Genomic DNA, 27,893 nt, shown 5'->3' on the forward strand with positions numbered 1-27,893 from the left:
CAGCTACAACGGTCATTAGTACGCTAAGATTTATCGTTCTGATCTTCCACGAATTCCCCTCCGAAATGTTAAAAAGCCTCCTCTTTAATCCAGTTCCACTCCGGATTCAACGAAGTTTTTTAAACAAACCACAAAACCGGGGCAGGGGTGGCAGTTCGGGCGTTTACCCCGGTTTCTCTTTTTTTTGCAGGGGAATCGACACTCCCGTGTTCGATTTGAATTCATTTAACATCGTTTCCGAAACGGATAACGAAAGCGAGCGGTTTCGTTACGGGGGGCTGAGAAGGGCATTTGGGGCCCTTTGCGCCGAAGGACCCCCTGGCCACTCCGCCTCGCTTCTCTTGGGGGAAGGAATTCAGACCCCCGGCGGCGGCAGCAGCACGAGGAAGGGAAAGGGCTGCTGGCGAGAGAATCCGGAGAGCCTCTGCAACGACACTTCCCGGCAAATGAGGCTCCGGGATCGCGGGGCCTTTTGGGCCGCCTTCGGGCAGCCGCTAGCCTGGTCGCGTTTCGGAGCGCGCCTCCCAGCCCCGCTGAGCCGAACCCCCCGGCCCTGGGGCCTCCGGGAGAAGGAAGGCGCGCCCGGGCTCCCTTTGTCCGCCCGCCTCCGCAGGCAGGCGGGCGCGCCCTTCTCCTGGGGCAGGGCAGGGCAGGGGGGCGAGGCAGGGCAGGGGGGCCGAAGCTGGCCAGCAGCCGAGCCCTCGGGAGTTTGGGGGGCAGCGACCCGCCGAGAAGCCCAGCTCAGTCCCTCCAGGCCCGGTGCCCACCGGCTCCTTCTCGCCTCCATTCCACGGAGGCCGCCGCTTCTTCCCACTTGGCCCCCAGGCCTGCCCCGGCCCTTCTCCCCGCTGCACTCCCGCCGCTTGCCAGGAAGCCTTCCTCCTCCTCCTCCTCCTCCTCTCCAGCGCGGGGGAAACTAGCTGAGCTCCCCCCCCCCAGCTTCTTTCCCCTCTTCCTCTTCTTCTGGTTTCCAAAGGCCGCTCTGGCATTCAGGACCGGGGGAAAGTCGCCCAGGTGTTTGCGGGGGGGGCATATTTTTTCCAACCCCCCCCCTCTCTGTCTATGCCCCCAGCCAGCCCCCTGCCCTGCTCCCTTCCTGGAGTTGCCCTGGAGGCTGGGCTGCTCTGCGCGAGAGGCGCGGCGGCGGGGCTAGCAGGTGTCGGTGGCCGCATCTTTCTCTCTCGCTCGCTCTCTGTGTCTCTGGATTGGTGGGCTCGGGGTGGGCTAGGAGAGGCAGCCTCTCCGCCTCCCCCTCCCCTCCCCTCCCCTCCGCCTTTCTCTGGATCCGCTCCACACCCCCTCCGCCCGTCGAGGGGAGGAGGGGGTCTCTCGCTCGCTCTGGGAAGGTTTGGCTCGTTCTGGCAGAGGAACCCGTCTCTCTCTCTCTCTCTCTCTCTCTCTCTCTCTCTCTCTTGCGACGTCAGGGAGGGGGGGTCATTAAGAGCCAATTAGAGAGGTCACTGGAGCGCATATATAGCCCTTCCAGGATTGGGGCGAGCCAGCTCTGCCAGCGCGCAGCGGCCGGGGACCCCGCGCCACCCCCCGACGGAAAGCCAGGACGGCGGGCTCCTGCTCCCGCTCCCCCTCGCGTGCCGTCTCACCTCGGCCTCCCCATGATGGGCTCGGTGCTCCCGGCGGAGGCGCTGGTGCTGAAGGGCGGCCTGAAGGCGCCGAGCCTCTCGCTGGCCGAGGTCATCACGTCGGACATCCTGCACAGCTTCCTCTACGGCCGCTGGCGGAACGTGCTGGGCGAGCAGCTCTTCGAGGAGAAGGCCGGCGGAGGGGCCGGCGGAGCTGGCGGCGGCGGGAACCCCAAGACCGCCTTCACGGCCGAGGTGCTGGCCCAGTCCTTCTCCGGAGGTGAGTCCGCCCGCCCTGCCTGCGGCGCCCCGACGGCCCCGCTCCTGGCGGGAAAGAGGGCTGGGCGGCGGGGGCGCCTTGGGGGACTGGAAGCTGGGTAGGGTTGGGCCCGACCAGACGGGAGGGCAGCCAGAAAGGCCCCCGGCTGCGCTGGGACCGTAGAATTCTCCTCCTCGGTCGACGGCTGCGGCTCTGCTCCTCTCCCAAGGCTGCGCGCAGGGCGTCCCCGGCCCAGGCGAAGTTGGGGCGGACTCCCCTGCCCCCCCCCCCCAAAGGACACGGAAAGGTGGTGGAGAAGAAGCTGCGCCCCTCCCCGCCCACAGGGGTGCGTCGTCGGTGCTGGTGGACTCTGCCTAGAAGAGGACCTCCCGCCCGGGAGCCCTCGGCATCCGACGGTCCTGAAGGCCCAGCCCCGACGTCCCCCCGGCAGGTCAGCCCCGGCTGCAAAGCTGCTTGAGCCGGGACCGTCGATCAATATTTACTCCCCCCCCCCCCCCACCACTTCAAGGGATCAGGTTTTCCCCGGAACAGAGTCAGGTCCCGAAGGCGACTCCGATCGTCCCCAAAGGAGACCTCTCCCCTCTGGCGGCCTCCAAGGGGGTCCAGTCTCTGGAGCTGCCCCGCGCGGTCCCGCCAGCTCTTGCCCCGCCGCTCTCGCAAGCCTCCCCACCCCCGACCGACCCCTGCGCCTTTGCGCACGAAGCAAAAAGGCCTTCCTTCCTTCCTTCCTTCCTTCCTTCCTTCCTTCCTTCCTTCCTTCCTTCCTTCCTTCCTTCCTTCCTTCCTTCCTTCCTTCCTTCCTTCCTTCCTTCCTTCCTTCCTTCCTTCCTTCCTTCCTTCCTTCCGCGTTTGACCCGCATTCCGTCTCCTCCAGTCCCACCAAGTTCTCCTCCTCCGGCCCCTTCTTCTTGAGAGGAGCAGAAGCCGCCTCGTTCCCGGCTCGCCTCTCTCCCCCCGGACAGGACAGGAAGGCAGCGCAAGGCCGGCCGGCGTGTAATAGCTCTTGACTGATGGCGAAGCGGCTGAAATGCGCCCAGTCAAGTGGGGCCTGACCTGAGACAGTTCCCGCTTCAGCCCAGAACTTTCAAAGGCGGGGGGCCTCCCTGGCCATTCATGCAGGGCCGGCCGCCCGGTCCCCCCGCCCCGCCCCGCCCGCAGAGGCCTGTTCCGCCCTTAATGCGCCGTGAAGCCCCCGCTCCGCCGCCTTTCAGCGCCTGTCATCCCGCTCCGCTCCGCCGTTTTGTGCGCAGGAATTCCTGGGCCTTTTAAAACACGTTCCTGGGGGCACCGCGGCCCCCGCGAGGGGAGCGCCCGCATTCTCCGCAGCCTAATGAATTTAGAATTAGCGCGTTTCCTTCCAAGGGACTTGAATGAATGCGGATCCCTTTAAACAGCGTGACAAATTGCTTCACGGACTGCAATAGACACCGCTTAACCCCCTTTTGCTGCGCCCGAGACCTCTCCCGCCTCAGCCCGGGGCTTTTCCCAGGTCCCTGCCTCCCAGGGGAGCCTTGTAAGAGGTTGTCGGCTCCACTCACACCTCCCACGGGGTGCCTGGAAGGCAGGCTGCGGCTAGGGGCACGGGCTCCCGGGATCTGTGGGCCCCACCGGGCGATGCTGCGGCGCAGGTGAGAGCCCAGCAGGTGGGCGCAGGTGAGAGCCCAGCAGGTGGGCGCAGGGCAGGCAGCGGCTGCCGTCATGTCCCCAGGCCCCCCTTCCTGCACCCCGCTCCTTCCTCGCCATGCCTCTCACCTTCCTCGGGCAGCCAGAGTGGCCTCCAGCCCTCCCCCCCTCCATTGCGCGTTGTGATCCGACCGGCAGGTGAGTTGCGCAGGGTGTGGGTGTGGGGCAGCGGGGAGCACCCCTGAGCATGGGGGCAGGCCGTCCCGCCTGCATGCAGACGACTGCGTTGCATGCGAGCATGTAAGTATCCCGTTATTGCGTGGGGTTCATACCACCTGTGTGCGAGAGTCCCTGCGCAGGGGTTTCAACTAAGGGGTTCCAGATGCGGGGCATCGAGGATGTTTGTGATGCATTTAAGGCGGGCTTGCTTTAGACAGGGTGGGCACGGTGCAAAAGGAAGCGGGCGAAGGCAGGTGGGCGCCTTCTCTCCCTTGGCCAGGCGGGGGCCAGGTATATTCACATCGGCAGGTGTGCATGGATTTCAGGAAAGCCCCCCCGTCCCCCCCAAAGGCCGCGGAGTCTACTCTTCCTGTTTCCTATCCTGGCTCCTGGGAGAGGGCAAGCTGGCAGGAAGGCTGCAGCCTCGCTCCCCTCCATCCCCAGCAGCAGTCTGGGAAACGGACTGTGAGGCTCCGCGGCCCGGCTGATAAAACTGCATCCATCCAATAAGACCGAGCTGCTGATAGATCCAGATGCGAGTCTGTCTGCAGCACCGGGAAAGAGCCAGAGTCCAGCACGACCTTTAAAGACTAACAGCCCTGGGGACAGGATTGGCGCTTTCAAGAGTCACACAGCTGACTTCTTCAAAGAACGAAAGCCCCTCCCCTGCCAGAAATGTTGTTACTCTTGAAGGTGCTCCTGGGGTCTTGCTCTTTTCTGCTGCTACAGAGGTATACTGCGTCTGAAGCTGGAGGTTCTGTTGATTGATTATTGTTTATTTTATTGGATTTTTTTTTATCCCACCCTTCCAGCGAAGGGGCTCAGGGCGGGTTACAATATGAATGAAAACATAACACCAACTTAAAAACAGAAGTTTTAGTGTTGTGGCTACCAGCGGGTGACGGCCCTGCCTTGTGAAGGAGGCGTGAGGGTCTACAGATTAGGGTTCAAAGCAGCAAGTGTTGTGTGCAGCGGAGAAAGCAAGAGAGGCTGTGAAGGTGTATGGGGGAGGGAGCTGTCCGTGTATTCTGCATACAGAATCGTTTAGCGTGCCTTGGATTAACTGTAAATTCTGTATGTGCTGAGGTTTTGTGTGTGTGTGTCTATGTTGTGACCAATGTTCCCTCTAAGCTTAGTGTGAGCTGGCTCACAGCCTTTTAGCCTCCAGCTCACAGGTTTTTGACTTAGCTCAGGAGTAATGGCCGCACAACAAGCTAATTTATGCAGTAATTTCAACGCCAGTAGCTCACGTAGTAGAATTGTTGCTCATAAGACTCCACAGCTTCGAGGGAGTATTGATCATGACCCTGGACTTCTCACATCCAAAGAACTGCTGCATGCACTTCCGTGGGGACCATGCCCACGGAGACGGCAGGTGCAGAGCCAGGGGGTCCCTCCAAATGTCTGTAGGTGGAGGGAGCAAAGGAGGCAGAGGAAAGGCTCTTCTCTTCCTGCCCAGCTTGTGGATTCCCTGGAGGGAGCTGACTGGCTGCCACCAAACGCTGAGGCTTCATCCAACATGGCTCTTTTCGTGTTCGTGGGAAGGCATGGGAAATGTGCCTGAGCTGTGACCACATCAGCGGCAGTTATGGGTATTGTCCTGTCACGATACTGAGACTCCAGGCAAAGCCCGGCAACGTGCATTGATCCAGAGACCTTTCTGCCCAGTCGAGACGACGCTGGTGTTCTGTTCATGGTGCCCTTGAAGCGCATGGCAGAAGCTGTAGGGACTCACCCTTTCGCCCGAGAAAGTGAGGATGGGGGGCATGGCAGAGGGGAGAAAGAAGCTCTCCGGCTAGGTCACCCTGGCACCAGCATGGGGCACCATGGCATGGGGACCCAGACGCTAGAGGTGGCACAAGCTCCGGACGAGACGTTTGAACCTTGAATGTCTCGCAGTTGCCTTTCCCCAGATACCTCCATGGTTCTGGCTCAGGCAAGGAAGAAAACCCCTGGAAGAATTTCACCCCCCCACCACACAACATCCGCTGTGAATTCACAGGGTTGCCCTGAGCTGGAAGCAATTTGATGGCCCGTCATGCACACTCCCGCAGCATTCCTTTGATAGATGTGCCTGGCCCCGTCTGGGTGTGTGTTTGTGTGATGGTGCAGGATGAACAGAACTTATGTGCCTTTCTGCTCAACCAGCACAAAGTCCTTCCTGTATATTTATACATGTTGCCATCACCAATCTTCAGGTCTCATCCCATCGCCCTCTTAAAGGAGACTGCAGGTTCAAAGCCGGTTTAGCCCACCCACCCACCCACCCCACCTTCAAAGAGGCCACTTCAGCCCAAAGACCGGCTTCTGGGTTGTGCTTTGGGTTCCCCTGTGAACTGGCAGATCATCTCTGCTGGACTGCTCTGGTCCCCCCTGTCTGCTACTCCAGGTGGTTTGCTGGGGAGAGGATTCCAAGTCTGGTCCCTGTCTCTCAGGTTATTCTCCTGTCTCCCCTGAGCTGCCTGGGCAACGTACATCCTTGGCTTCTTTGGGGCGGTGGATGGAAATAGAGAGCACTAGAAAAGCATTGGGGAGGTTTGAGTAGAACATTTCCCTGGACTCATCACCAAAATAAGCTTGCATGTGAGTTGGGGTAAATGCTGCTCTGGTAGTTGCTTTTGTGGCTGCCGGTCAGGCCGGTTCCAGCATCGGCAGTTCATGTTTCTTTGGTTCTATTATTATCACGATCAGGCCTCTCTGACAAGCCTGTGGACCTTCCGGATTAACTGATGCGCTAATCAACATTAGTTTTTATAAAGCACTTTTCAAGCCTTCCAAACATTCAGCAGCCTTTACAGCTCCGTACAATAACCCAGTGTTGCTCTCAGCCACGGATGGGAGATGGGAGACAGACAGCGAGATTTGAACTCCGGACAAGAAGCAGCAATGGCTATGTTTTTAACCGGCTTTGGGAAGAGTCAGACAAAAGCCTAGAGGCAGGGCCAGATTAACAAGTAGGCCAAGTAGGCACTTGCCGATGGGCCCCCATGCATTTAGGGCCCCGGGCTGGCTCCCTACCCCCAATTCCCCCCTGCTTGCAGCCCTCCCAGCCTGCACCTGAGCCATTCTTTGCCTGACTTGCCTGGTGCAGCTGCTGCTGGTGTTGTCGCCAAGTTTGCTTCTCTCTGCCTCTCCCCCGCAGCTTTGCCCAAGGGGCTTTTGCGAAGGGGCCTGCAGGCTGCAGCGGGGGCCACAGGCAGCAGGGTGGGCATTCCAACTCTGAGATAAGTTGCAAGGGGGGCCCTGAGATTTTGACTGCCTAAGGGCCTCCGCAGGGTTTAACCTGGCACTGCCTAGAAGAGTCGGTCCCCTGGTAGATATTGCCGAGATAGAGATAGCTCCACTGATCTTCCATGGATGAAGCACTCTCTCTCAAATGCAACAGAGGTTATGTCCTTCCAGCGCTTCTTGTGCGACTGGCTACAATGGAAACAGAACGCTGAACTAGATGGATGTTTGATGTGATCCAGCAGGTCTTACCTTCCTTTCTCAGCGTTCGTTCACAGCCATTTAATGTCACAGTATCAATGTGACCATGATTCATACGTCGTTCTGAGATGCAAATTAAGCCAAGAAGACTTGATCTCATGTGTTGGAATCTCGAACAAACAGTGTTTGCCGCAGCAGCAACAGCCATTGGTTAGTTGATTGATAGTCCATGTCTCCTCAGTGTGGGAAGCAAGACAGCCTTTTGAGGAGGGGTTCTTAGGGTTTCCCTGTCTGGGCACTGGCCACTGGGCACTGGCAGATACCTTGGGCCTTGTTAGCTTGACAACATTGTTAAAGGATATACCTGAACCCTGGATGGAGAAAGCTCTGAACCCGTGACTCATTTCCTGTCTCCCCCCCTCCTCTCTCTCCTCTGTCTCTCCTGCAGAGGTTCAGAAACTGTCCAGCCTGGTGCTCCCGTCGGAGGTGATCATTGCCCAAAGCTCCATCCCTGGGGAAGGCCTGGCATCTTCTCCAAAACCTGGATCAAAGCCGGCACAGAGATGGGACCCTTCACAGGCCGGATCATCTCCCCGGAACACGTGGATCTTTGCAAGAACAACAATCTCATGTGGGAGGTGAGGGCTGATCCAGGGGGGAGGTCAGAGACAGCTCCCGGCTGCCTGCAGTGCGGAGTCTGGCATCCCCTCCTGGGCCCACGCTGCCACTCAGGCTCAGCTCAGACCTGGCCCCAGGAGGTGATGGGCGCACCTGGCTCAGACGCTTCTGGCACTGGGAGGGGATCTCTCTCTCTCTCTCTCTCTGGGGTCATTTTGCCATTTTCTGTTGCTAAAGGAAAGTCTGCCAAGAGTGGGTAGCTGTGAATGGCACATTGTTCTGCCACGCGTTCCCCGCTTCCCTGAGAGTGAAAGGTACAGTGGTAAAAGTATTGCTTTGACTTTCCTTAAAGCATCTGCAAATGCACCAGTGAGGGGTTAAGGAAGGCCTCCTGCTGTTGAGTTGGGCCGTTGCCAGGTTGGCCCCAGCTAGGCTGATCTCATCAGCTCTCAGAAGCTAAGCAGGGTTGGATCTTGGTCAGTACTTGGATGGAGGACCATAGAGGGAAGCCCAGGGTCGCCATGCAGAGTCAGGCAACGGCCAACCACCTCCGCTCCTCTCCTGCCAAGGGCTCACCCCAAGTCGGCTCTGTCTTGAGGGCACTTTCTTAGTCTTTTGCAGAGACGCCTTAAAGGCAGGCGTGTTTTTGTCCAAGCGCAGACTAGGGAGGACTAGAGGCTGTAGCTCAAGACAGCTTACACTCAAATAAAAACAGTTTCCTCTTAAATAATACTAGGCCTATAGAACCATTCCTGCCCTAGCCACTACTAAACAACCTCTTGCGATGTTACATTTGAATATATCAATAGCATCAATAGCATTGTAGAGAAATTGCTCTTTTTGTTGTTTGAAAAGATCCTATAATATAAAAGTTGTCATACATTCCACTTGTCATTCAGCATTAAGTTTGTTTAGTAGCGGATAGCATAGGAACAGTTCCGTAGGTTCTATATTGTTCATTACGCCATGGCTCCTTCTTCGACTGTCATATTGCTCTTAAATAAGCCATGCGGCTCTGTTTATTAAGGGATGGGAAGAGTCTCTTGTGTGTTTGGGATTTCTATTGGAAGTCACTCAGAGATACATTTTAGTGACAAAGACTTTCACCACCCTCAGACAGGCTCATCAGATTTCTTTGTGTGTGTTTTTTATCCTATTGATAGTCTGCCTGTCTCATGGGAATTCCAGGCAGAGGATGAGGCATTAGGAAGAGCCCCGTGGCGCAGAGTGGGAAAACTGCAGGACTGCAGTCGGAGCCCTCTGCTCACGACTTGAGTTTGATCCCAGCGGAAGCTGATTCAGGTAGCCGGCTCCAGGTTGACTCAGCCTTCCATCCTTCTGAGATCGGTGAAATGAGTCTCCAGCTTGCTGGGGGGGAAGCGTAGATGACTGGGGAAGGCAATGGCAAACCACCCCGTCAAAAGTCTGCCGTGAAAACGTTGTGAAAACAACGTCACCCCAGAGTCGGAAAATGACTGGTGCTTGCACAGGGGACTACCTTGACCTTTTAATAGGATTAGGATGACAGAAATGACAGAACTCTGAAACATCAAGGAAGAGATGCATTTGTGGCATTCCTGAATTTCCTGGGGCTTGCTCCCGAGTGACTAAGGCCAGGCTTGTGGGAGCTTCTTCGGGGTTTGAGGCGCAAAGGCAAAGCCGTCTCCAAGCCTGACCGCTGAGTTCCTGTGGGTGGCTTTGAAAGGCTGCCTATGCTTAGTAGCGGATAGCATAGGAACAGTTCCGTAGGTTCTATATTGCTCATTACGCCATGGCTCCTTCTTCGGCCGTCGTATTGCTCTTACTGCCGGGAAGTGTGGCAGCTGCTGCTGCTTCTCAGTCATGCAAAAGCCTATTTTGCTAGTTGTTCTGCTTTCAGAGGGCATGCGGAGCATTTTTAAGTGCCATTCAGTGAAATAATTAAGTACCCAGTGGAAGGATTGGGTGAGAATTTCTTGCTGATAGACAGAGCTCCCCCTGTAACACTGTAACTTGTGGAGAGGGGTCACCCAATAAAAAGGGTGGCTCAGTGGTAGGGAGGGATGGTGGCTTAGCAGTAGAGCATCTGCTTGGGAAGCAGAAGGTCCCAGGTTCAATCCCCGGCATCTCCAACTCAAAAGGGTCCAGGCAAGCAGGCGTGAAAAACCTTAGCTTGAGACCCTGGAGAGCCACTGCCAGTCTGAGTAGACAAGGCTGACATTGATGGACCAAGGAGGGTCTGATTCAGTAGAAGGCGGCTTCATATGTTCATAAAAGGAGAGGGGATAGATTCAGGAGAGAAGGAAGGGCTTTTTTGGAGCAGGGACACACAGGAACGCAGTTCCAGCTGGCTTGGCATCAGGGGTGTGGCCTATTATGCAGATGAGTTCCTGTGGAGCAAACCAATTGTGCTAGGGGTGTGTGGCCCAATATGCAAATGAGTTCTGGCCCGGTGCTTCTTCATACAACCCGCTGTTCACTTCTCTGCTGCAGTGGTGGCCCCTGCCTTTAAAAAGGAATCAGACAAATTCACAAGGGGTAGATCTGCCAAAGGCTATTTGATAAGATAGTTAAATAGAGCCTCCGTGTTCAAAGGCAGTGTACCTTTGAATTCAGGGTGCTGGGGGATGATGAGAGGGGAGAGCTTTTGCCATCATGCTCTGGGAGAGAGAGGCTCTGTGTTATAGCGTTCAGAACACCTGCCTATGGAGATCTGAGCTCAAGTCCCATATTCTGCCGTGACTCTCATTGGCTGACCTTGGGCCACCCTCTTTCTCTGAGCTGAACCCCACCTCACAGAGTTCTTAGGAGGACAAACTGAAGGAGAGGACAGATCAAGACAGGCAGGGCTTTTTTTGCAGGGAAAAAAACCCAGCAGGAACTCATTTGCATATTAGACCACACCCCCTGACATCACCATTGTTTTGCACAGAGCTTTTGGTAGAAAAAGCCCAGGAGGACTCATTTGCATATTAGGCCACACCCCCTGGCACCAAGCCAGCCAGGACTGCCTTCCTGTGCATTCCTGCTCAAGAAAAGCCGGGAAGACGGGCAGCCGTGTTAGTCTGTCTGTCCGTAGCAGGAGAAAAGCAGCAGCTTCCAGCAGCACCTGAAAGACTCGCATAACTTGGGGCAGCAGGGGGAGGAGCTTCCCTGAGTCACAGAGTATCTGCAGAAGTGAGCCGTGACTCACAAAAGGTGCCACAAATGTTGTTAGTCCTTGAGGTGCTCCTGGACTCTTGCTCTTCTCTCCCGGAGGAGGGGAGAACGGGGTCTTCTCTTCTCAGCTCCACAGAGAAGGAGCAGGATAGAAAGGGACTAGAGCTGGGTGGCCACTGTGGGAAACAGGAGGCTGGATGTGCCTGGCTCTCTGCAGGACCTTTCTTGTGCATGCCAGGGACGCCTCACCTTCTGTCACGGGAAGGGGCAGACCAAGGTGTGCTCGTCCTTTCACGTCCTTAGGAAAGGTCCCAGAGGGCTGCTGTTCCAAACCGCCACCAACAGCCGGGAGCGAGCAGAATCAGATGGGCCGAGAGTGGGGCGCTGGCTGCCCCTTGTCCCCTCTTTTAGTCATTCTTTCATTGGGATTGTTAAATAATCAAATAAGACAAGATGAAAATATACAAGGAACTGCGATAAGAGGTGGAACATTTAAACTACGAGCCTTTGCAGAGGATCTTGTGTTTATTTTGGAAAGACCTTTGGAATCTATTGATGATTTAAAAGTTAACCTAGACAGATTTGGAGAAATGGCTGGACTTAGAATAAACTATCAGAAAAACAATTTTTAAAGCAAAAAATATGCTGAAAGATGCTATTGGACTTTTGCAGCCAGCAGCCGCAAGCTCAGGGAGTTGTCAACAGCCTTTCCGTCCTGCCAGATCTCCTTGGACTGAGGGAGGCAGTGGCTGAGTTGCAAAGGGATAAGGAACAGCCCAATTAGCACAATTAAAACTGATTAAAATGACACCCGTTGCCTAGTTCAATGCATTCCACACAAGGATTAAAACACAGGATCAGCCGGCTGAGAGCCAAATCTGCAAGGAAAATTCTTTGAATGCTCTCTGGAAGAGGACTGCCTTCCAAGATGTAGCAAACAAAGGTGCCTGCTTTGTCCTTTGGGTTGCCAGCTCTGGGCTTGGGAATTCCTGGAGATTTGGGGGTGGAGCCTGCGGAGGGAAGGGCTTGAGGACGAGGGATTCTTCAGCGGGGTCTAATGCCACGGAGCCCACCCTCCAAAGCGGCTGTTTCCTCCCGGGGAACTGGTCTCTGTTGTCTGGAGATCAACTGTAACGCCAGTAGCTCTTCAGGCCTCCCCCGGAGGTTGGTGTTTTTAACTGTGTGCAAACCAAATATTATTACAGACAGTGCAAACAGTATAGTACTTTTAGTGAAAACAGTCTCTATCTGACTGGGGATTGAGAATTCTTTGGAATGGTGTGGGATGTAGTGTGGGGCTCTATATATAGAGGAGTTTGCAGAAATTGCCTCTTCCCACTCTTGCATGAGTTCCTTCTTGGGACTCACACAGATTCGGGGTGATTTCTGCCCATTCCCTTTCTATCAGCAGTCCCCTATGCCTTATCACACAGAGATCCCAAGGGTCCCCAGAGTATTCTCTTTATATTATTCTCAGAGTTCTCCTCTACAAAATCGTATGGCAATGCTCTCCAATATTCTTTGGCGCTTGAATAATAATTTGATATATACTACGCAGTATTTGACATCTGGTGATTTTGCAGTGACAAATCAACATCTGCTGGTATCTCACAATAGACATGCAGCAGAAGTCAACATTTGACACTGTCTCTGACACATTAACAATCAGTATTTGAAAGTATCTAATAGCTAACATGCAATGTAAGTCTGTATCTAGTATTTTGGCCCCGCAGCTTACATGTAAGTGGGACTGATACAATTCTCATTTACCCTGGTTCTTAAATCTGTACCATGTTGCATTCTGGGCCACTGCCTACCAGCTATGTAAGGCTCAGCTCAGCTATGTGTGGGTTTGCTCACTGTGCTGGATTCCTCGTCTGATGAAATGTGCTTAAGAGCACACGAAAGCTTACGTTCTAAGTAAAAATTGGTTGGTCTTAAAGGTGCAACTTGACTCCTGTTTTGTTCACCTGGCCTCTTTGTTATCACAGCCATACAGGAAAGAGTATCAGAATGGTACATGAGGAATGACATCACAGGGCTTTTTGGAATTGAGCTCTTAAACTTCTTTTTGTGGCATCCTTCCTTTTTTTTTTGTACTGTTGTTTCTACTAATTAGAGGAGCCCCGTGGCACAGAGTGGTAAAGCTGCAGTACTGCAGTCCATGTTCTCTGTTCACGACCTGAGTTTGATCCCGGCAGAAGCTGGGTTCAGGTAGCTGGCTCAAGGGTGACTCAGCCTTCCATCCTTCTGAGGTCGGTAAAATGAGCTTGCTGGGGGGAAAGGCAGATGACTGGGGAAGGCGATGGCAAACCATGCTGTAAAAAGTCTGCTGTGAAAACGTCGTGATGCGACGTCACCCCAGAGTTGGAAGCGACTGGTGCTTGCACAGGGGGTCTACCTTTACCTTTTAAAATCTTTTTTCTACTAATTGGTTTATACTTTATGTGTTATCAATATGTGGTTTAAATTTCCCCCTTTCCCCTCTATGTTTGGCTGATATAAATAGTCAGAGTTGGTTTTTTTTCCGCTGCAAATACCGTAAGCCCTCTTAGATGTTGCATCGTCTTTGAACAGGTTTTGACTGACAGTCTGCAAGAACTGTACATGGCCACTCTGCAGCGGAACTGTAACAGAAGCAGTGCTGAAGGAGATCTTGAAGCAGGGTCTTAATGAGCCGGCAGTCTGTCAACTGTTATACGTCATCATTAATTGACATATAATTCACTGCATCATGTACTGCATGTCATTCCTCGCTGTATCATGCACTGTATATAGGGGCTTAATTCTACTGTACTATTTGCACTAATATTTGGTTTGCACACAGTTAAGTATACCAGTCCTACAGGGCTTACTGTAAGCTCTGGGAGGATTGGCTACATCAGGGGTGTGTGGCCTAATATGCAGAAAAGCCCGTGCTTCAAAAAAAGCCCTGGTGTGGCCTCTGTTACTCAGCATATTTCATGGCTTCCTGCAGAAGTCTCTTCTCCTCCCCCTCTTTTTTTTGCTCATCTGGAGGTTGGCAACCTGTTCTTATCTGCTCTGGCAGGCTGTTCCAAAGGATTGAGCCCCCCTTGGAAAAGGCCTACAATCTCACTGTAGCCATCGGAAGAGTCCCAAGGGAGGGCGCCTAGAGGGCAAGGCTGTCTGGAGCATGTAACTGGGGCAGGGGATGATTCTGGGAGATGCAGTTTTGAGATCAGGTATGAGCCTCCCCCCCCCCCCACAACCCCACTGCTTGCTAGGCAGGCCTTGAATTCAGTGGGAGCTCACAGGTGCACAGCTCCTGACCCTTTTTGAGGGTTCCCCCTCCTCTTCCCCACCTTGTCCATTGAAGAGTAGGTGCAGCTGCATAACAATCCTTGGATGAGCTCCACCGCTTATTTTTCTACAAAACAGGGTATTTTTCCTACCCTGTTGCCAGGTACTGCCAGAATGCCAACCCTTCGCCTGTGGAGAGGGGGTGCCCAGCTGCCTCGAAACAAGACTTGGGCGGCTGTCTCTGCCAACTCGCAGAACATACTAAACATGTGAGAGAGTGGAGGCCAATGGCCTCTCCCCATTGGACCACCATAAGAGTACATTTTTGAGGGAAATCAGGGGGACTCGATGCATGTCAGCCCCAAGACTCGAGAATGGGTCTTGGAATGGAAGAGGGCAACGGAGGCAGGAGGACCAGCTATGGAGGGAGCCTAGAAACTCACAGCTGGAGGGTCCCATTTCACTCACTCTTTCTGCTGTCCAGGTGTCCTTTGCTTTTTTGTTTGGTGGAATGCAGTCTGCTCATGCTGGCCTCTGGCAATTCCACTGGGTAGACTGAGGGCATCAGGGGCTTAGCACGGACACTGGAAGAGGAAGCTGCACAAAGCTGCAGTTAAAATGAAGAAATGCTTTGCTGGGTCCTACTGAAAGTCTGTCTAGTCTAGCAAACCATTTTCAGCATTGGCTGGCCCACCAGACAGGGACCAAGGGCAATAGCCTATGCCCTGTGTCATCTCCCAGTCTCTCAGATTCACAGGCCTTTGGCCATGGAGGTTTCTCTTAGCCATTGTAGCTAATGGGCCTCTTCTAATTCTCCTCTGCCGCTGGTGCCTGTCCCCAGATCTAGTGACAGGGAGTCCCACAGATAAATTGCATATGGCACAACATAATATTTTGGTTCATTGGTCCTGAACTTACTGCTAAACTATTTCACTGGATGATCCCCCTCCTTCCCGAATTATCCTGGGAGCACAAGAATGAGAGAGGTAAAAGAATGTCTCACCGCTTTGCTCCATTCGAAATAATTTATAAATCGATGTCATCTTTTCCTCTTTGGAGCTTGCTCCCCCCCCCCCCCCGCAAGACTGAAAGCCTCAAATGCAGGGGCAGTGTCCAGCCCGTGGTGGTTTTGGTCACCATTTTCTGCACCTTTCTCAGCTCTTGAGCTTCTCTTTGGGGAAGGGCCCTGCCTCTGGGGAAGAGCCTTTGCAGGACATGCAGAGGTAAAACTTTCATCAAAAGTACTTTGAGCACAAATCTGACAATGCTATTTGTCACATTAGAAGGAAGTATAATATTACAAAAAAGTCCATCCAATGAGCACCCGGTTTAGGCTCATTTCGTCAGATTCTTCCTCAAGGATATCCCTGCCCATGTCAAGGTGATCAGCCTCCTGTTATATTTCAGTGCGTGTCTTAGGAGCAAATCAGTCACTAACCTCTTCTTAAAACAGATGCAAAAGCCTTCTGGATTAGACTGGGAAATGCTCTCTGCAGCCCCTTTGTTTCTTTCAAAATTATCATCCTGGAATAAACCATGGCAGTTATAACAAGACACAACACAAAGCTGAATGGGAGTAACTTTTTAGATTTTAATTTAGAACTTACCTCTCAATGTACCTTGATGACTAAGACAGCGCTAACAGTTTTAAAATTGATAAGTAAATTATGGTTTTATATGTTTTATTGAATTGATTGTTTTTATGATGTTGTAAGCCGCCCTGAGTCCGCTTGCGGAGAGGGCGGGATATAAATGTAAAGTAATAAAATAAATAAATAATAAATGCGTACAGGAATAGCCTTGAGAATGAATTTGACAAAATGAGCCTAAACCAGATGCTCATTGGATGGACTGGGTTTTTTTTGTGTGTGGTAACATTGTACTTCCTTTTAATGTGACAAACAGCCTTGTAAGATTTGTGATAAAAGTACTTCTGATGAAAGTTTTACTAAATACGTTAGCCAGCATATCACAGTGTTTGGTTGTCTGTATTTTCTCTGTTCTCAACTGTGATCCCGTGGTGTTGTTGCTTTTGGCATGCAGCTTCAGTCCCCTCCCCAGCAGCATCTCCAGTGAAAAAGGACCAGGCGGGGGGGGGGGGGGATGTGAAAGACCCCTGCCTGGGGCCCTGGAGGGCAGCAGCCAGTTAGAGTGGACAAGGCTGACCTGGAATGGACCAGGGGCCTGATCCACTATAGCAGGGATGGCCAAGGGTAGCTCTCCAGATGTTTTTGCCTACAACTCCCATCAGCCCCAGATAGCACGACCAATGGCTGGGGCTGATGGGAGTTGTAGGCAAAAAAACATCTGGAGCGCTACCCTTGACCACCCCTGCACTATAGGGCAGCTTCATGTGTGAAGTCTTGGAGCCCCATGTTTCCTGTAAGATTTCCTCACACAGTTTCCTGCTTGCATTTCTATCTGAAGTGGGCCGTGACTCAACCAAAGCTCTTGTTGAAATAAACATTGTCCGTTGTTGAGGTGCTGCTGGGCGTCTGCTTCAGCCTTGGGACTGACGGCTCTTGCATTCTCTCAGGTCTTCAATGAAGACGGGACAGTCCGCTACTTCATCGATGCCAGCCAAGAAGACCACCGCAGCTGGATGACGTACATCAAGTGTGCCCGGAATGAACAGGAACAAAACCTGGAGGTGGTCCAGATCGGCAACAGCGTCTTTTACAAGGCCATTGAGGTGAGGTGCTTCAGAGAGGAGGCAACCTGCCGCAAACCAGGGCTGCAGATGCTTCTTTTGTTTCTCCAACCTTTTTGTCTCTGAGTGGAGGAGCTGGAACTTTGCAAGGCATCGGCTGCTCCCCAGGAAAAGATGTGCTGCTAGGTTACATACACGAGACAACCATATCTCCAGATCAGTGTTCCCTCTACCCTGAGTCAGCATGAGCTAGCTCAGTTTTTGAGCCTCTGGCTCACACATTTTTGTCTTAGCTCAGGAAGGACGGCCCCAGAGCACAAGAAATTATGCAGTAGCCAAATGGCTTGCTCACAATAATGCCGATAGCTCACAAAATTGGATTTTTGCTCGAGGGAGTATTGCTCCAGATGCCAACAAGCTGCTGTTCTGCGGAAAGAATTTTTTAAAAGTCAAATTTCTAGCCCTTAAGTTTCTAGCCCTCTTCAGGGCTTTGCCTGGGGAATTTCAGGTGTGTGTGTGTGAACTTGTTCTTGGCCAAAAATCAGCGGGTGTGTTGTATATCTTGTCCTGACCTGGCTGGCTCAGGCTAAGCCAATCTCATCAGATCTGGGAAGCGAAGCCCCAGCTAGTACTTGAAAGCCAGGGTCATTTTGGATAGAAAGAGGTGCTGATTAGCACAACGCATTTGCATAACTCATTTGCATATGCCACCCACCCCTGACATCACCGGAAGGTGTACTAAATTCTATCTGCTCAGCATCTACCTGAAAATGCTTCTTGAATTATAAGAAAACCTTACTCCCAACATACCGTACTTTTAAAATTATTTTCTCCTAGGTGGCTATAGTGGCATGGTGAAGATTTCCATCTGTCTGCTTTATATATTTTGGTTATTTATTTTGGTTATTTATTTTGGTTATTTCCCCCATTTTTTTTGTGGGGAAAAATATTAGAAAGTTTGTCGAATCTGAAGAGTTCAGCAAAATTCTCATAGGAGGTTTGAGCGATGGAGCCCAGAAGCAAGGGGGTTTTTTGGCGGGGGGAAAAAGAAAGAGCACAATAAAATTTAGAGGTCCTGGAGCTCTGCTCCAATGAGCTCCTGCCCAAAATGAGGCTTACTTGAAGGGGAGACCCCCAAAGAAGCCCACGGTTGCTGTGCAGAGGCAGGAAATGGCCAACCGCCTCTGAACGTCTCTCACCTTGAAAGCCATGGCTTTGCTATTTGATGGCATTTCCCATCGTCATCGTATCTCTTTGCAGCATGCTGGGCCAAGGCATAAAGCAACTTGGTCTCCAAACTGGTTGCAAAAGGGAAAATGCCATCTTGGGGTGCCCTGCACACACTGTGTGTCCTCAAGCAGCTGTTTTTTTTTTTTTTTTGTCTTGCTGTTGTCCCACAAAGTTCACAGAGTTCAGGGCTAACAGACTTGCAGTACAGATGGGAGATTTTTAGCTGCATCATTCAGCCTGCCTGTTTTGAAATCGAGGCACTGCCTCGCCAGAAACCCAGGGCAGCAAGGAAAGCTTGTGGGTTGTTTCTTTTCGAAGTCGTTTTAAATCAACACAGACCTATCAAAGATGTCCAGCATGGTCTCGGGGTTCAAGTGCTGAACTATCCCCAGTGGTGCACCTGGCTTGGACCTTCCTGCTGAGGGTCTAACTCTCTAGGGCACAGCTGGAGGTCGCAGGGTCCCCAGAGCCCACCTGGGGATGCCACCAGCACTCTTTTAGAGCCAAATGTAGCCCATGTAGAAATGGCAGGAGGGCTCAGCCCCAGCACAGAGGGCTCAGGCACTTTCGTTCTCCCCCCACCCCGATGTACCTTTCCAAGCGCCCCCTGGTGGCTGTTTGAGGCCAAGGTTTGGGATTTCATGGTGCCCAGGCAGAGGGGGGACCGGATTCAGAGTGTTTAATTGCTTCATTTGGATTATTTAGTGACTTCATTGATGCCCTCCCCGCCCCTCTCCAGCAAGGACCCGAAGCCGCAGACCTCATTCTCCTCTCCAGCATTTGAGCCTCGCAACAACCCAGCAAGGAAGGCTAGACCCAGGAAGCTTCCATGGCAGAGGGGAGATTAAAACCTGGGTCTAGACACTCCAACCACTATACCATGCTGGCTGGATTGGGACTGCGGAATTTTCTCACCCTGAAATGGCTTCAGAGCCTCACCGCTTGCCTGCCCCCAGTTTTTTTAATAGCAGGAACTCCTTTGCATATTAGGCCACACCTCCTTGATGTAGCCAATCCTCCTGGAGCTTACAGGAGGCCCTGCACTAAGAGCTCTGTAAGCTCCAGGAGGGTTGGCTACATCAGGGAGGTGTGGCCTAATATGCAAAGGAGTTCCTGCTCCAAAAAAAGCCCTGGGGGAAACGTAGCAGAAAGCTTGTGAGTAGAGCTGCCATGCTCCCGGGCTGGGCTGGGGTTTTCCCACCCTGGAGGTTCCCAATCCACCTGCCCACATTGGGCCGCCACGGGGAACCTCCCCTGACATCGCCGGCGTGATGACATCACCCGCAAGTAACATCAACGTGCTAGCGACGTCACACGCTGGCTGTTGTAGGCATTTCCGGGAAAACTCTATGGTTTTCCTGGATGCTCTAGCAATTTGGGAGGGAAACCTCTATGGTACAATAGAGGAGCCAGTGGGGGACTTGGCATCCCTACCTGTGAGTTCATGTAAATTTCCCCAAGGGGCAAACAGAGGCTCCCTAGGATGACTTCAGGCCAAGAAAATGATTTGGTGGGGGGGGGGGGCGCTCTTCTTATGCCCCGTGCTCCTGATCTGAACTGAGAACACACCTGCGAAGCACAGAAATTCCCAACTGCAGCTGTTGAGCCAATCCAGGAACCTATTAAGGGGAGGGAGGGTGGCTCAGTGGTAGAGCATCTGCTTGGGAAGCAGAAGGTCCCAGGTTCAATCCCTGGCATCTCCAAAAAAGGGTCCAGGCAAATAGGTGTGAAAAACCTCAGCTTGAGACCCTGGAGAGCCGCTGCCAGTCTGAGAAGACAATTCTGACTTTGATGGACCAAGGGTCTGATTCAGTATAAGGCAGCTTCATATGTCCATATGTACCTGGGGAAATGTATAGTGAGGTGAGTCCCGCAGTGGTGAAGTTTGCTGGGCAGCCTTCTTCACACCAACAGCCTGACCTACCTCACAGCGTTGCTGTGGCAGGGAAACAAAGGAGGGAGGGCCACAGTCCCGCATCCCCAGCTCCTGGGAGGAAGGCCAATGCCACTTGGAGAAATTAAAAGTTCAGAAGAAGTTGAATGCAGCAGCCACAAGATGGAGCCCCCTCCCCCCAATTGGAGTCTACCCTCTGCTGCAAGCTCAACAAGAGGTGACTGGAGGCAACCCCATCTCTCTCTGGCTCACCTGCCCCCCATCTGCACGAAGCGGGGGAAGGGGGGGTGGGAATAGCACAAGCCTGCTTTCTTGGGATGCTGGAAACCGCTCTTGAGGCCATGCAAGTGAAAGGCTTCGGACGTTCTGAATGCTGAGGATCATAATGTTGCTACATTCCCTTGGGTACGCTTTCTGATGTATTGAAAGCAGGATGGAAAAGTGCACTCCCCTTATTATAAGCAGTGTTCCCTTTAAGCTGAGTTAGTGTGAGCTAGCTCACGGTTCTTTAGCCTCCAGCTCAAAATTTTTTGTCTTCACTCAGGAAGGATGACCCCAGAGCAGACTAATGTATGCAGGAGACAAATCACTCGCTCACAACTTTAATGCCAGTAGCTCATGAAGTTGGATTTTTGCTCACAAGACTCCACAGCATTGATTATAAGCCAGACAGATGTCACTGGAAGACGGTTCCTTTCCCTGCACGACATAAATGGGGGGGGGGGCATTTTCTCTGCCCACCCCTAAGCTTACAGTCATAAGAACAGAAGAGAAGCCATGTTGGATCAGGCCAATGGCCCATCCAGTCCAACACTCTGTGTCACACAGTGGCCAATATACACACACACACACACACACACACACACACTGTGGCTAATAGCCACTGATGGACCTCTGCTCCATATTTTTATCCAATCCACTCTTGAAGCTGGCTATGCTTGTAGCCGCCACCACCTCCTGTGGCAGTGAATTCCACATGTTAATCACCCTTTGGGTGAAGAAGTACTTCCTTTTATCCATTCTAACCTGACTGCTCAGCAATTTCATTGAATGCCCATGAGTTCTTGTATTGTGAGAAAGCGAGAAAAGGACTTCTTTCTCTACTTTCTCCATCCCATGCATAATCTTGTAAACCTCTATCATGTCACCCTGCAGTCGACGTTTCTCCAAGCTAAAGAGCCTCAAGCGTTTTAACCTTTCTTCATAGTGAAAGTGTTCCAAACCTTTAATCATTCTAGTTGCCCTTTTCTGCACTTTTTCCAGTGCTATAATATCCTTTTTGAGGCGTGGTGACCAGAATTGTACACAGTATTCCAAATGAGACTGCACCATCGATTTATACAGGGGCATTATGATACTGTGATACTATGATACTGTGCCCAGAGCACAGACCAGCAATGTGAATCCAACAGTATAGCTGACCTACCTTGCAGGGCTGCAGGGTGGATTGGTTCTCCAGCCAAGTGACTACTCAGGGACTCGGCAGCCATCAGCCCCATGGGGAGGGGGGAGCCCCATCTCCTCCTGGACTTTTGCTGCTGCTGAAGGTCCGGAGCCGGGAAGGGAGGCAGCTGTACTTTGCTGGGGGGGGGGGATCAAATACCTTGAAGCAGGGGCTGTAAGGCAGGGGATGAAACTGAGGGGAGGAGTGTGGGGCAAGCTGGGGGCGGAATCCTCTCGATCACCTTCTGAGAGAAAGAGGTTTTCTGGGTCGCAGCCCGGCAATCGTAGGCGGCCTTAATTGTTTCTGGCAGGGCAGCTGGGCTTTTGACAGCCACCTGACAAGCCTCCTTCAGTGAAGCTTGTTCCAGAAAGCGATGAAAGGGATGCAGGGGGCCATCTTGCCATTCTCCACATGGGGTTTTGCCTCGGTGAAGCTGCTAAGAAAAACAACACTGGTCAGGCACAGAGATCTCCGGGGCTGTGCAGAATGTCTGAATCGGCATAGAAGGGGGATTGTGTGGGAGTGGGGCTCTTTTGTAAAGACCTTTTATAACAGAGGTGGCCAAACTGCAGCTCGGGAGCCACATGTGGCTCTTTCACACATACTGTGTGGCTCTTGAAGCCTCCGCTGCCATGTCAGCCAGCTTGGAGAAGGCACTGGTCTCTTTAAATCAGTTCTCCAAGCCAAGCCAGCTGGCAGCTTGGAGAATGCATATAAAGTTAAAGTTGCTTTCTTTCCACCTCCATCTCCCCATCCCCATCTTCCTTCCTTCCTTCCTTCCTTCCTTCCTTCCTTCCTTCCTTCCTTCCTTCCTTCCTTCCTTCCTTCCTTCCTTCCTTCCTTCCTTCCTTCCTTCCTTCCTCAGACATCTGACGTTCATGTCTTGTGGCTCTCAAACATCTCCCATTTATTCTATATGGCTCTGATGTTAAGCAAGTTTGGCCACCCCTGCTTTAGAACAGGAGTGGCCAACGGTAGCTCTCCAGATGTTTTTTGCCTACAACTCCCATCAGCCCCAGCCATTGACCATGCTGGCTGGGGCTGATGGGAGTTGTAGGCAAAAAAAACCATTTGGAGAGCTACCGTTGGCCACCCCTGCTTCAGAATATTGATTGCCTGGCAAGTAACAGCAATTGGTCACCTTCAGGATCCACAAGGTGCCTTATGGGGGCACTGCAGGTGCTTAATCTCAAGCGCTGGATGGAGGAGATGCTGGGAAACCTGACCAGGGATCTTGGCTGGCTTCATTTCAGCCAAGGGGCACGAGGGTAGAAGAGAGGAAAGTCCCCCTTTCGCCCTAGACTCCCTTGGCAAACTCAAGACCACCCTGCCCCCCACCCCACCCCACTCTGCTGCTGCTGCCGGTTTGTCTGCTTATTTAAAATATTTATATGCCCCACCCTTTCTCCCAGGCACCTCAAGACCCAATGTGGGTTCCAACAGTGTAAAAATAGGACAAAACATAATTAGTAAAATAAATATTCAAAACCCAAATCAAATGTGTTACGGTCAAAAGACCCGCAATATTAAATACAGATAAAAGAATTATTAAAACGGGACCTCTGAGAATGCCAGTTCCAGCTGCTGGCAAAATGTCTGCAATACCAAGGCCATGACCACACAGCCCGGGAAATCTACAACTATCCAAGCAATACTTTTAATGGCACACCATGTCCTTTTCAAGAAAAGAAGAGGGGCGGGGGATACCCCTGGTTTTGTTGCAAGGGAATGGCAGCTGCTGCAGGCAAGAGAGGGCCCAAGGATGATTTCAATCAGGCCCCATTTTGGGCAGGAGCTCACAGGAGCAGAGCTCCGGAACCTCTAAATTTTATTGTGCTCTTTCTTTCTCTCTCTCCCCCCGCCAAATACTTGTTTCTGGGCTCCCTTGTTCAACCTCCCTGTCACAATTCTGCTGAACTCTAAGATTTGACAAATTTTCCAATATTTTCCCCCACAAAAAATAGTGGGAAAATAACCAAAGCATATCAAGCAGACAGAGGGAAACCTTCATCCTGCCACTGTGGCCACAAAAGAGAAAGTAATTTATAAGTAAGTAAGTAAAATTTTATTTATATCCCGCCCTCCCCCGCCAAGCAGGCTCAGGGCGGCTAACAACAGCAAAATAACAATACATTTAACAAAACATTAAATTAACCCCAAACCGATTAATACATTAGTTAAAACAGTTACTAAGTCTAAAAACATTAAGTTAAATCTGACAGTACCGTTATTAATCGACGCTATGCCTGTCAATTTGTGTAATGATGGCGGATCTCCAGACTGGACCATTTTGATGTTTCTTTGTGGACTTGGTCAGCCGTTCATGAATGCCTGTTTGAAAAGGGTGGTCTTGCAGGCCCAGCGGAACTGATCAAGGTTCCGCAGGGCCCGCACCTCCTCTGGGAGTTGATTCCACAAACATGGGGCCGTGGTAGAGAAGGCCCGTGCATAGGTAGTCCGAAGTTTAACTTCTTTTGGCCCAGGGGTGGTCAATCTGTTTTTACCTACTGACCTCAGTGCTCTCTGGGGCTCATACGGGGAGAGACGGTCCCTCAGGTAGGTCGGTCCTCGGCCATATAGGGCTTTAAAGGTAATCACCAGCACTTTGTACTGACCCGGTATACAATCGGCAGCCAGTGCAGTTCGCGTAGCCCCGGCCGTATATGCTCCCATCTTGGGAGGCCAAGCAGCAGCCTGGCCGCCGCGTTCTGCACTAGCTGCAATCTCCGGGTCCGGCACAGAGGCAGCCCCATGTAGAGGGCGTTACAGTAGTCCAATCTTGAAGTGACCGTCGCAATGGGTCCAAGGCAGGCTTCATGATGACAATTATAATTCAAGAAGCATTTTAAGGCAGATGTTGAATTGACCTAATTTAGTGCACCTTCTGGTGATGTCAGGGGTGTGTGGCCATGCAAATTACTTGCGCTAATGAGCTCCGGCACCTCTTTTTCTACAAAGACTCCTGATTTCAATTACAGACTTAAGAGAAAAAAGGAAGCAGGTGCAGGGCTGAAAGTGTTGTTGCATCGTCTAGATCCCTTTCGGGGGTCTTGCATAAAAACATGTCTACAAGATCCCCTGACAAAGCAATGGAATGCGTCGGGGTCTAGCAGATCTAATAAATCCCTCGCCGTTGCGCTTTGTCCTTTTTTCTCCTACCTTCCGGTGTGGCCTTTATCGCCACAGGCCTCCACAGCAGCTGGGAGGCTAAAAGCTTCTTTGCCTGCCTGGGTGGCCTCAGCCTGGGTCTGGGACAGCTGTAAACAGATGCTGAGAGATCTGTGATCTACTCGGTCACTGCTGAGATTTGCCAACTCTGGGTTGGGAAATTCTTGGAGATGTGGAGGGTGGAGACTGGGGAGGGCGGGGTTTGGAGAGGGGAGGGACCTCATAGGGGGTCACCCTCCAAAGGAACCATTTTCTCCAGGAGAACTGACCTCCGTGACCTGGAGATCAGTTCTCATTCCAGGAGATCTCTGGGCCTCGCCTGGAGGTTGGCAACCCTAGCCTTTCCTTTTATTATTGTTCTAGATTAGATTAATTGGATTTCTATCCCACCCTCCCCACCAAAGCAGGCTCAGGGCGGCTCACAGCAATACGTTGCAGTAAAATATCAATAGTACAGCTCCAGCAATTAAAACTGTTTAAAACAATAAAAACAATTTGGTGCTAATAGTAGATTAATGTTTGATGGCATTCCATGCTCTTAGGTGGCTTTTGTATCGCTGTATCAGCAGTTTAATTCTAGGGGTGGGGAATAGTGGCTCTCCAGGTGTTTTTTGCCTACAACTCCCATCAGCCCCAGCCATTAATAATAATAATAATAATAATAAATTTATTTTTATATCCCGCCCTCCCCCGCCAAAGGCAGGCTCAGGGCGGCTAACACGACACGGTAAATACCATGATTACAGTAAAATACAATATTGTTACAAACAATTAGACAATTAAAACAAATAAATTACATTCATAAGTTAAGTTAAAATTAAATAAACAGTTAAACCGTTATGAATTTTAGGTTTCAGTGCTACAATTCAGTTGTATATAAGAAGGCTAGATGTCATTTCCCGGGTTTCATTTTAGTGCGAGCTCGAAAAGGGCAGTTTTACAGGCCCTGCGGAACTGATTTAGGTCCCGCAGGGCTCGCACCTCTTCTGGAAGTTGATTCCACCATTGGGGAGCCATTGTTGAGAAGGCTTGCTCCCTTGTTGATTTCAGTCTAACCTCCCTTGGTCCAGGGACTTTTAAGAGGTTTTGAGAACTAGATCTCAGTGCTCTCTGGGGGACACATGGGGAGAGGCGGTCCCTAAGGTAGGCAGGTCCTCGGCCATATAGGCCATGCTGGCTGGGGCTGATGGGAATTGTAGGCAAAAACATCTGGAGAGCCAGTGTTCCCCACCCCTGGCTAGCCGGAAGAGTGTTGTCTTGCAGGCCTTGCGGAGCTGGGTGTGGTCCCGGAAGGCTCTGACCTCCTCCAGCAGTTGGTCCACCAATAGGGGCGGCGATTGAAAAAGCTCTCGCTCTAGTGGTTTTCAATCTTGCCTCCCTCGGCCAGGGGTCGATAGAAGATTTTGTGTTCCAGATCGGAGTACCCTCTGGGGAACATGTGGGGAGAGATGGTCCCTAAGGTAGACAGGTCCTCGGCCATATAGGGCTCTGACTGAAGGACTTGAGCAAATCCAAACAAAGGCAGAATAAAATCTAAAACCGCAAACACGAAAACAAGGCAGAATGAATGCAGGCCCACCTCTGTAACAGAGAAAAGAATTATTAGAGTGAAGAGTTCTCCTCTCCCGGGCAGCAATAGCCTGCCCCCACAAATTGTGGCATGGTGCAGTGGTAAGAGAGTTGGACTAGGGTCTGTGTTCAAATCCTCACTCTGCCATGAAGCTTGCTGGCTCAGTCATCTTTACGTGGTTGTGAGGATAAAATGGGGAAAGGAATGCCATGCAGGCCTCCCTGAACTCTTGGAGAAAGGACAAGCTTTTATTTTATTTTATTTTATTTTAAAAAACACAAGCAAGGGAGATTTAGAATTCAGGAGCAGAGCAGCGAATACAGCTCTGTTCTAGCTCTGCTGGACTGGATCCGCGGTCCATCTAATGCAGCATCTGGTTTCTCACAGCAGCCAACCGGTTGCCCAGGAAGGTCAAGAAAGAGGGCAGAGAGGCTGAGGCTTTCTGAGGGCACTGGCATTCAGACATATACTGCCTCTGACTATGGAGGTGCCCTTTGGCCACCAGCTCAAGTGACTATTCGTGGCTCCTCTATCCCCCATGAATCGAGCTTCGTCTTAAAGCCATCTGTGCTTGTGGCAGTCACTACCTCTGCTGGCAGCAAGTCTGCACTTGAATTACTTGTTCAGTAAAGAAGTGTTTCCTTTAGTCTGCCTTGAACCTATTTCCCAACAATTTCACTGAGAGAGAGAGAGGAAAAACTCCCTTTATGCAATTTCTCCACCTTGTGCATAATTTTTTAAAAATGGTATCGTACACCCTTTGAGTTGGCCATTTTTTAATAAACAGAAAAGCCTCAGGCTCTTCAGCTTCCCCAAGTCATACCGGTTCTTTTTTCAAAAATGCACTTAAGCGTTGCTGAAATTCTCAGGTAGTGAGAATGACGGCTTCTGATGGAGATGCAGTAGCCAGTTCTGTTCTGACCATGACTCTGGAGTAGCCCTCATAGCAGAAGACATAGGAATAATCTCCCACAGTTCATTTTTTTTTCTTTTTTAAAAGATCAAACTAATTGGATTGGTCCATAATACTGGGTAATCTTTGCTCTATTAGGGAAAACTTACATATGGAAAAATAGAATATTTAAACTGGCAGATTACAGCAGAGAATAAATGGACTCCTGCCCTTTCCCCACAATTAGAGTTAAAAAGCAAACAAACACAAACGCACCCCTGGAGATGCAGTCCTGGATTTCTGCTGCCTCTAATAACCGCTTGTCTTCTACCTCATTGCTGAGTCATGAAGCCAAAAGCTTGAAGGAGCCATTTCATCGTTGAAATTGCTGGGCTCAACCCCTATCCTTTGAAAACAAAAAGGAGAAAAAGAGGTACTGGCTGGTAAATGTGTTAGCCGTAGTCCAGTCCAAATCCAGCATTCTCAAATCTTGTCCCTCCGGTTCATTGGAGCCTGTCTTGGGCTAGAATTGGGGGCTCCCTGCCGCTCCCCAGCTCAGCTTCTTTGCTATCCACTTATGTGCAATAGAAGAGCCCCGTGGCACAGAGTGGGAAAGCTGCAGGACTGCAGTCGGAGCCCTCTGCTCACGACCTGAGTTCGATCCCAGCAGAAGCTGGTTCAAGTAGCCAGCTCAAGGATGATTCAGCCTTCCATCCTTCCGAGGTCGGTAAAATGAGTCCCCAGCTTGCTGGGAGGAAAGTGTAAAAGACTGGGGAAGGCAAGGGCAAACCACCCCGTAAAAAGTCTGCCGTGAAAACATTGTGAAAGCAACGTCACCCCAGAGTCGGAAACGACCGGTGCTTGCCCAGGGAACTACCTATGTGCAATAGATTTATT

The 27,893-nt window shown here is 51.6% G+C and overlaps 1 protein-coding gene across 1 annotated transcript in view; it reads left to right on the forward strand.

Annotated features, from left to right (window-relative positions):
* Positions 1-1,613: 1,613 nt before the first annotated feature.
* PRDM12 (PR/SET domain 12) overlaps positions 1,614-27,893 on the forward strand; it is a 36,303-nt gene continuing 10,023 nt past the window's right edge. The window contains 4 exon segments of the mRNA XM_060251034.1: positions 1,614-1,860; positions 7,580-7,651; positions 7,654-7,769; positions 16,685-16,840. Of these exon segments, the coding sequence (XP_060107017.1) occupies positions 1,614-1,860; positions 7,580-7,651; positions 7,654-7,769; positions 16,685-16,840 (591 nt within the window).

The sequence above is a fragment of the Heteronotia binoei genome, chromosome 12, assembly GCF_032191835.1.
Source record: "Heteronotia binoei isolate CCM8104 ecotype False Entrance Well chromosome 12, APGP_CSIRO_Hbin_v1, whole genome shotgun sequence".
NCBI classification, from domain to species: domain Eukaryota; kingdom Metazoa; phylum Chordata; class Lepidosauria; order Squamata; family Gekkonidae; genus Heteronotia; species Heteronotia binoei.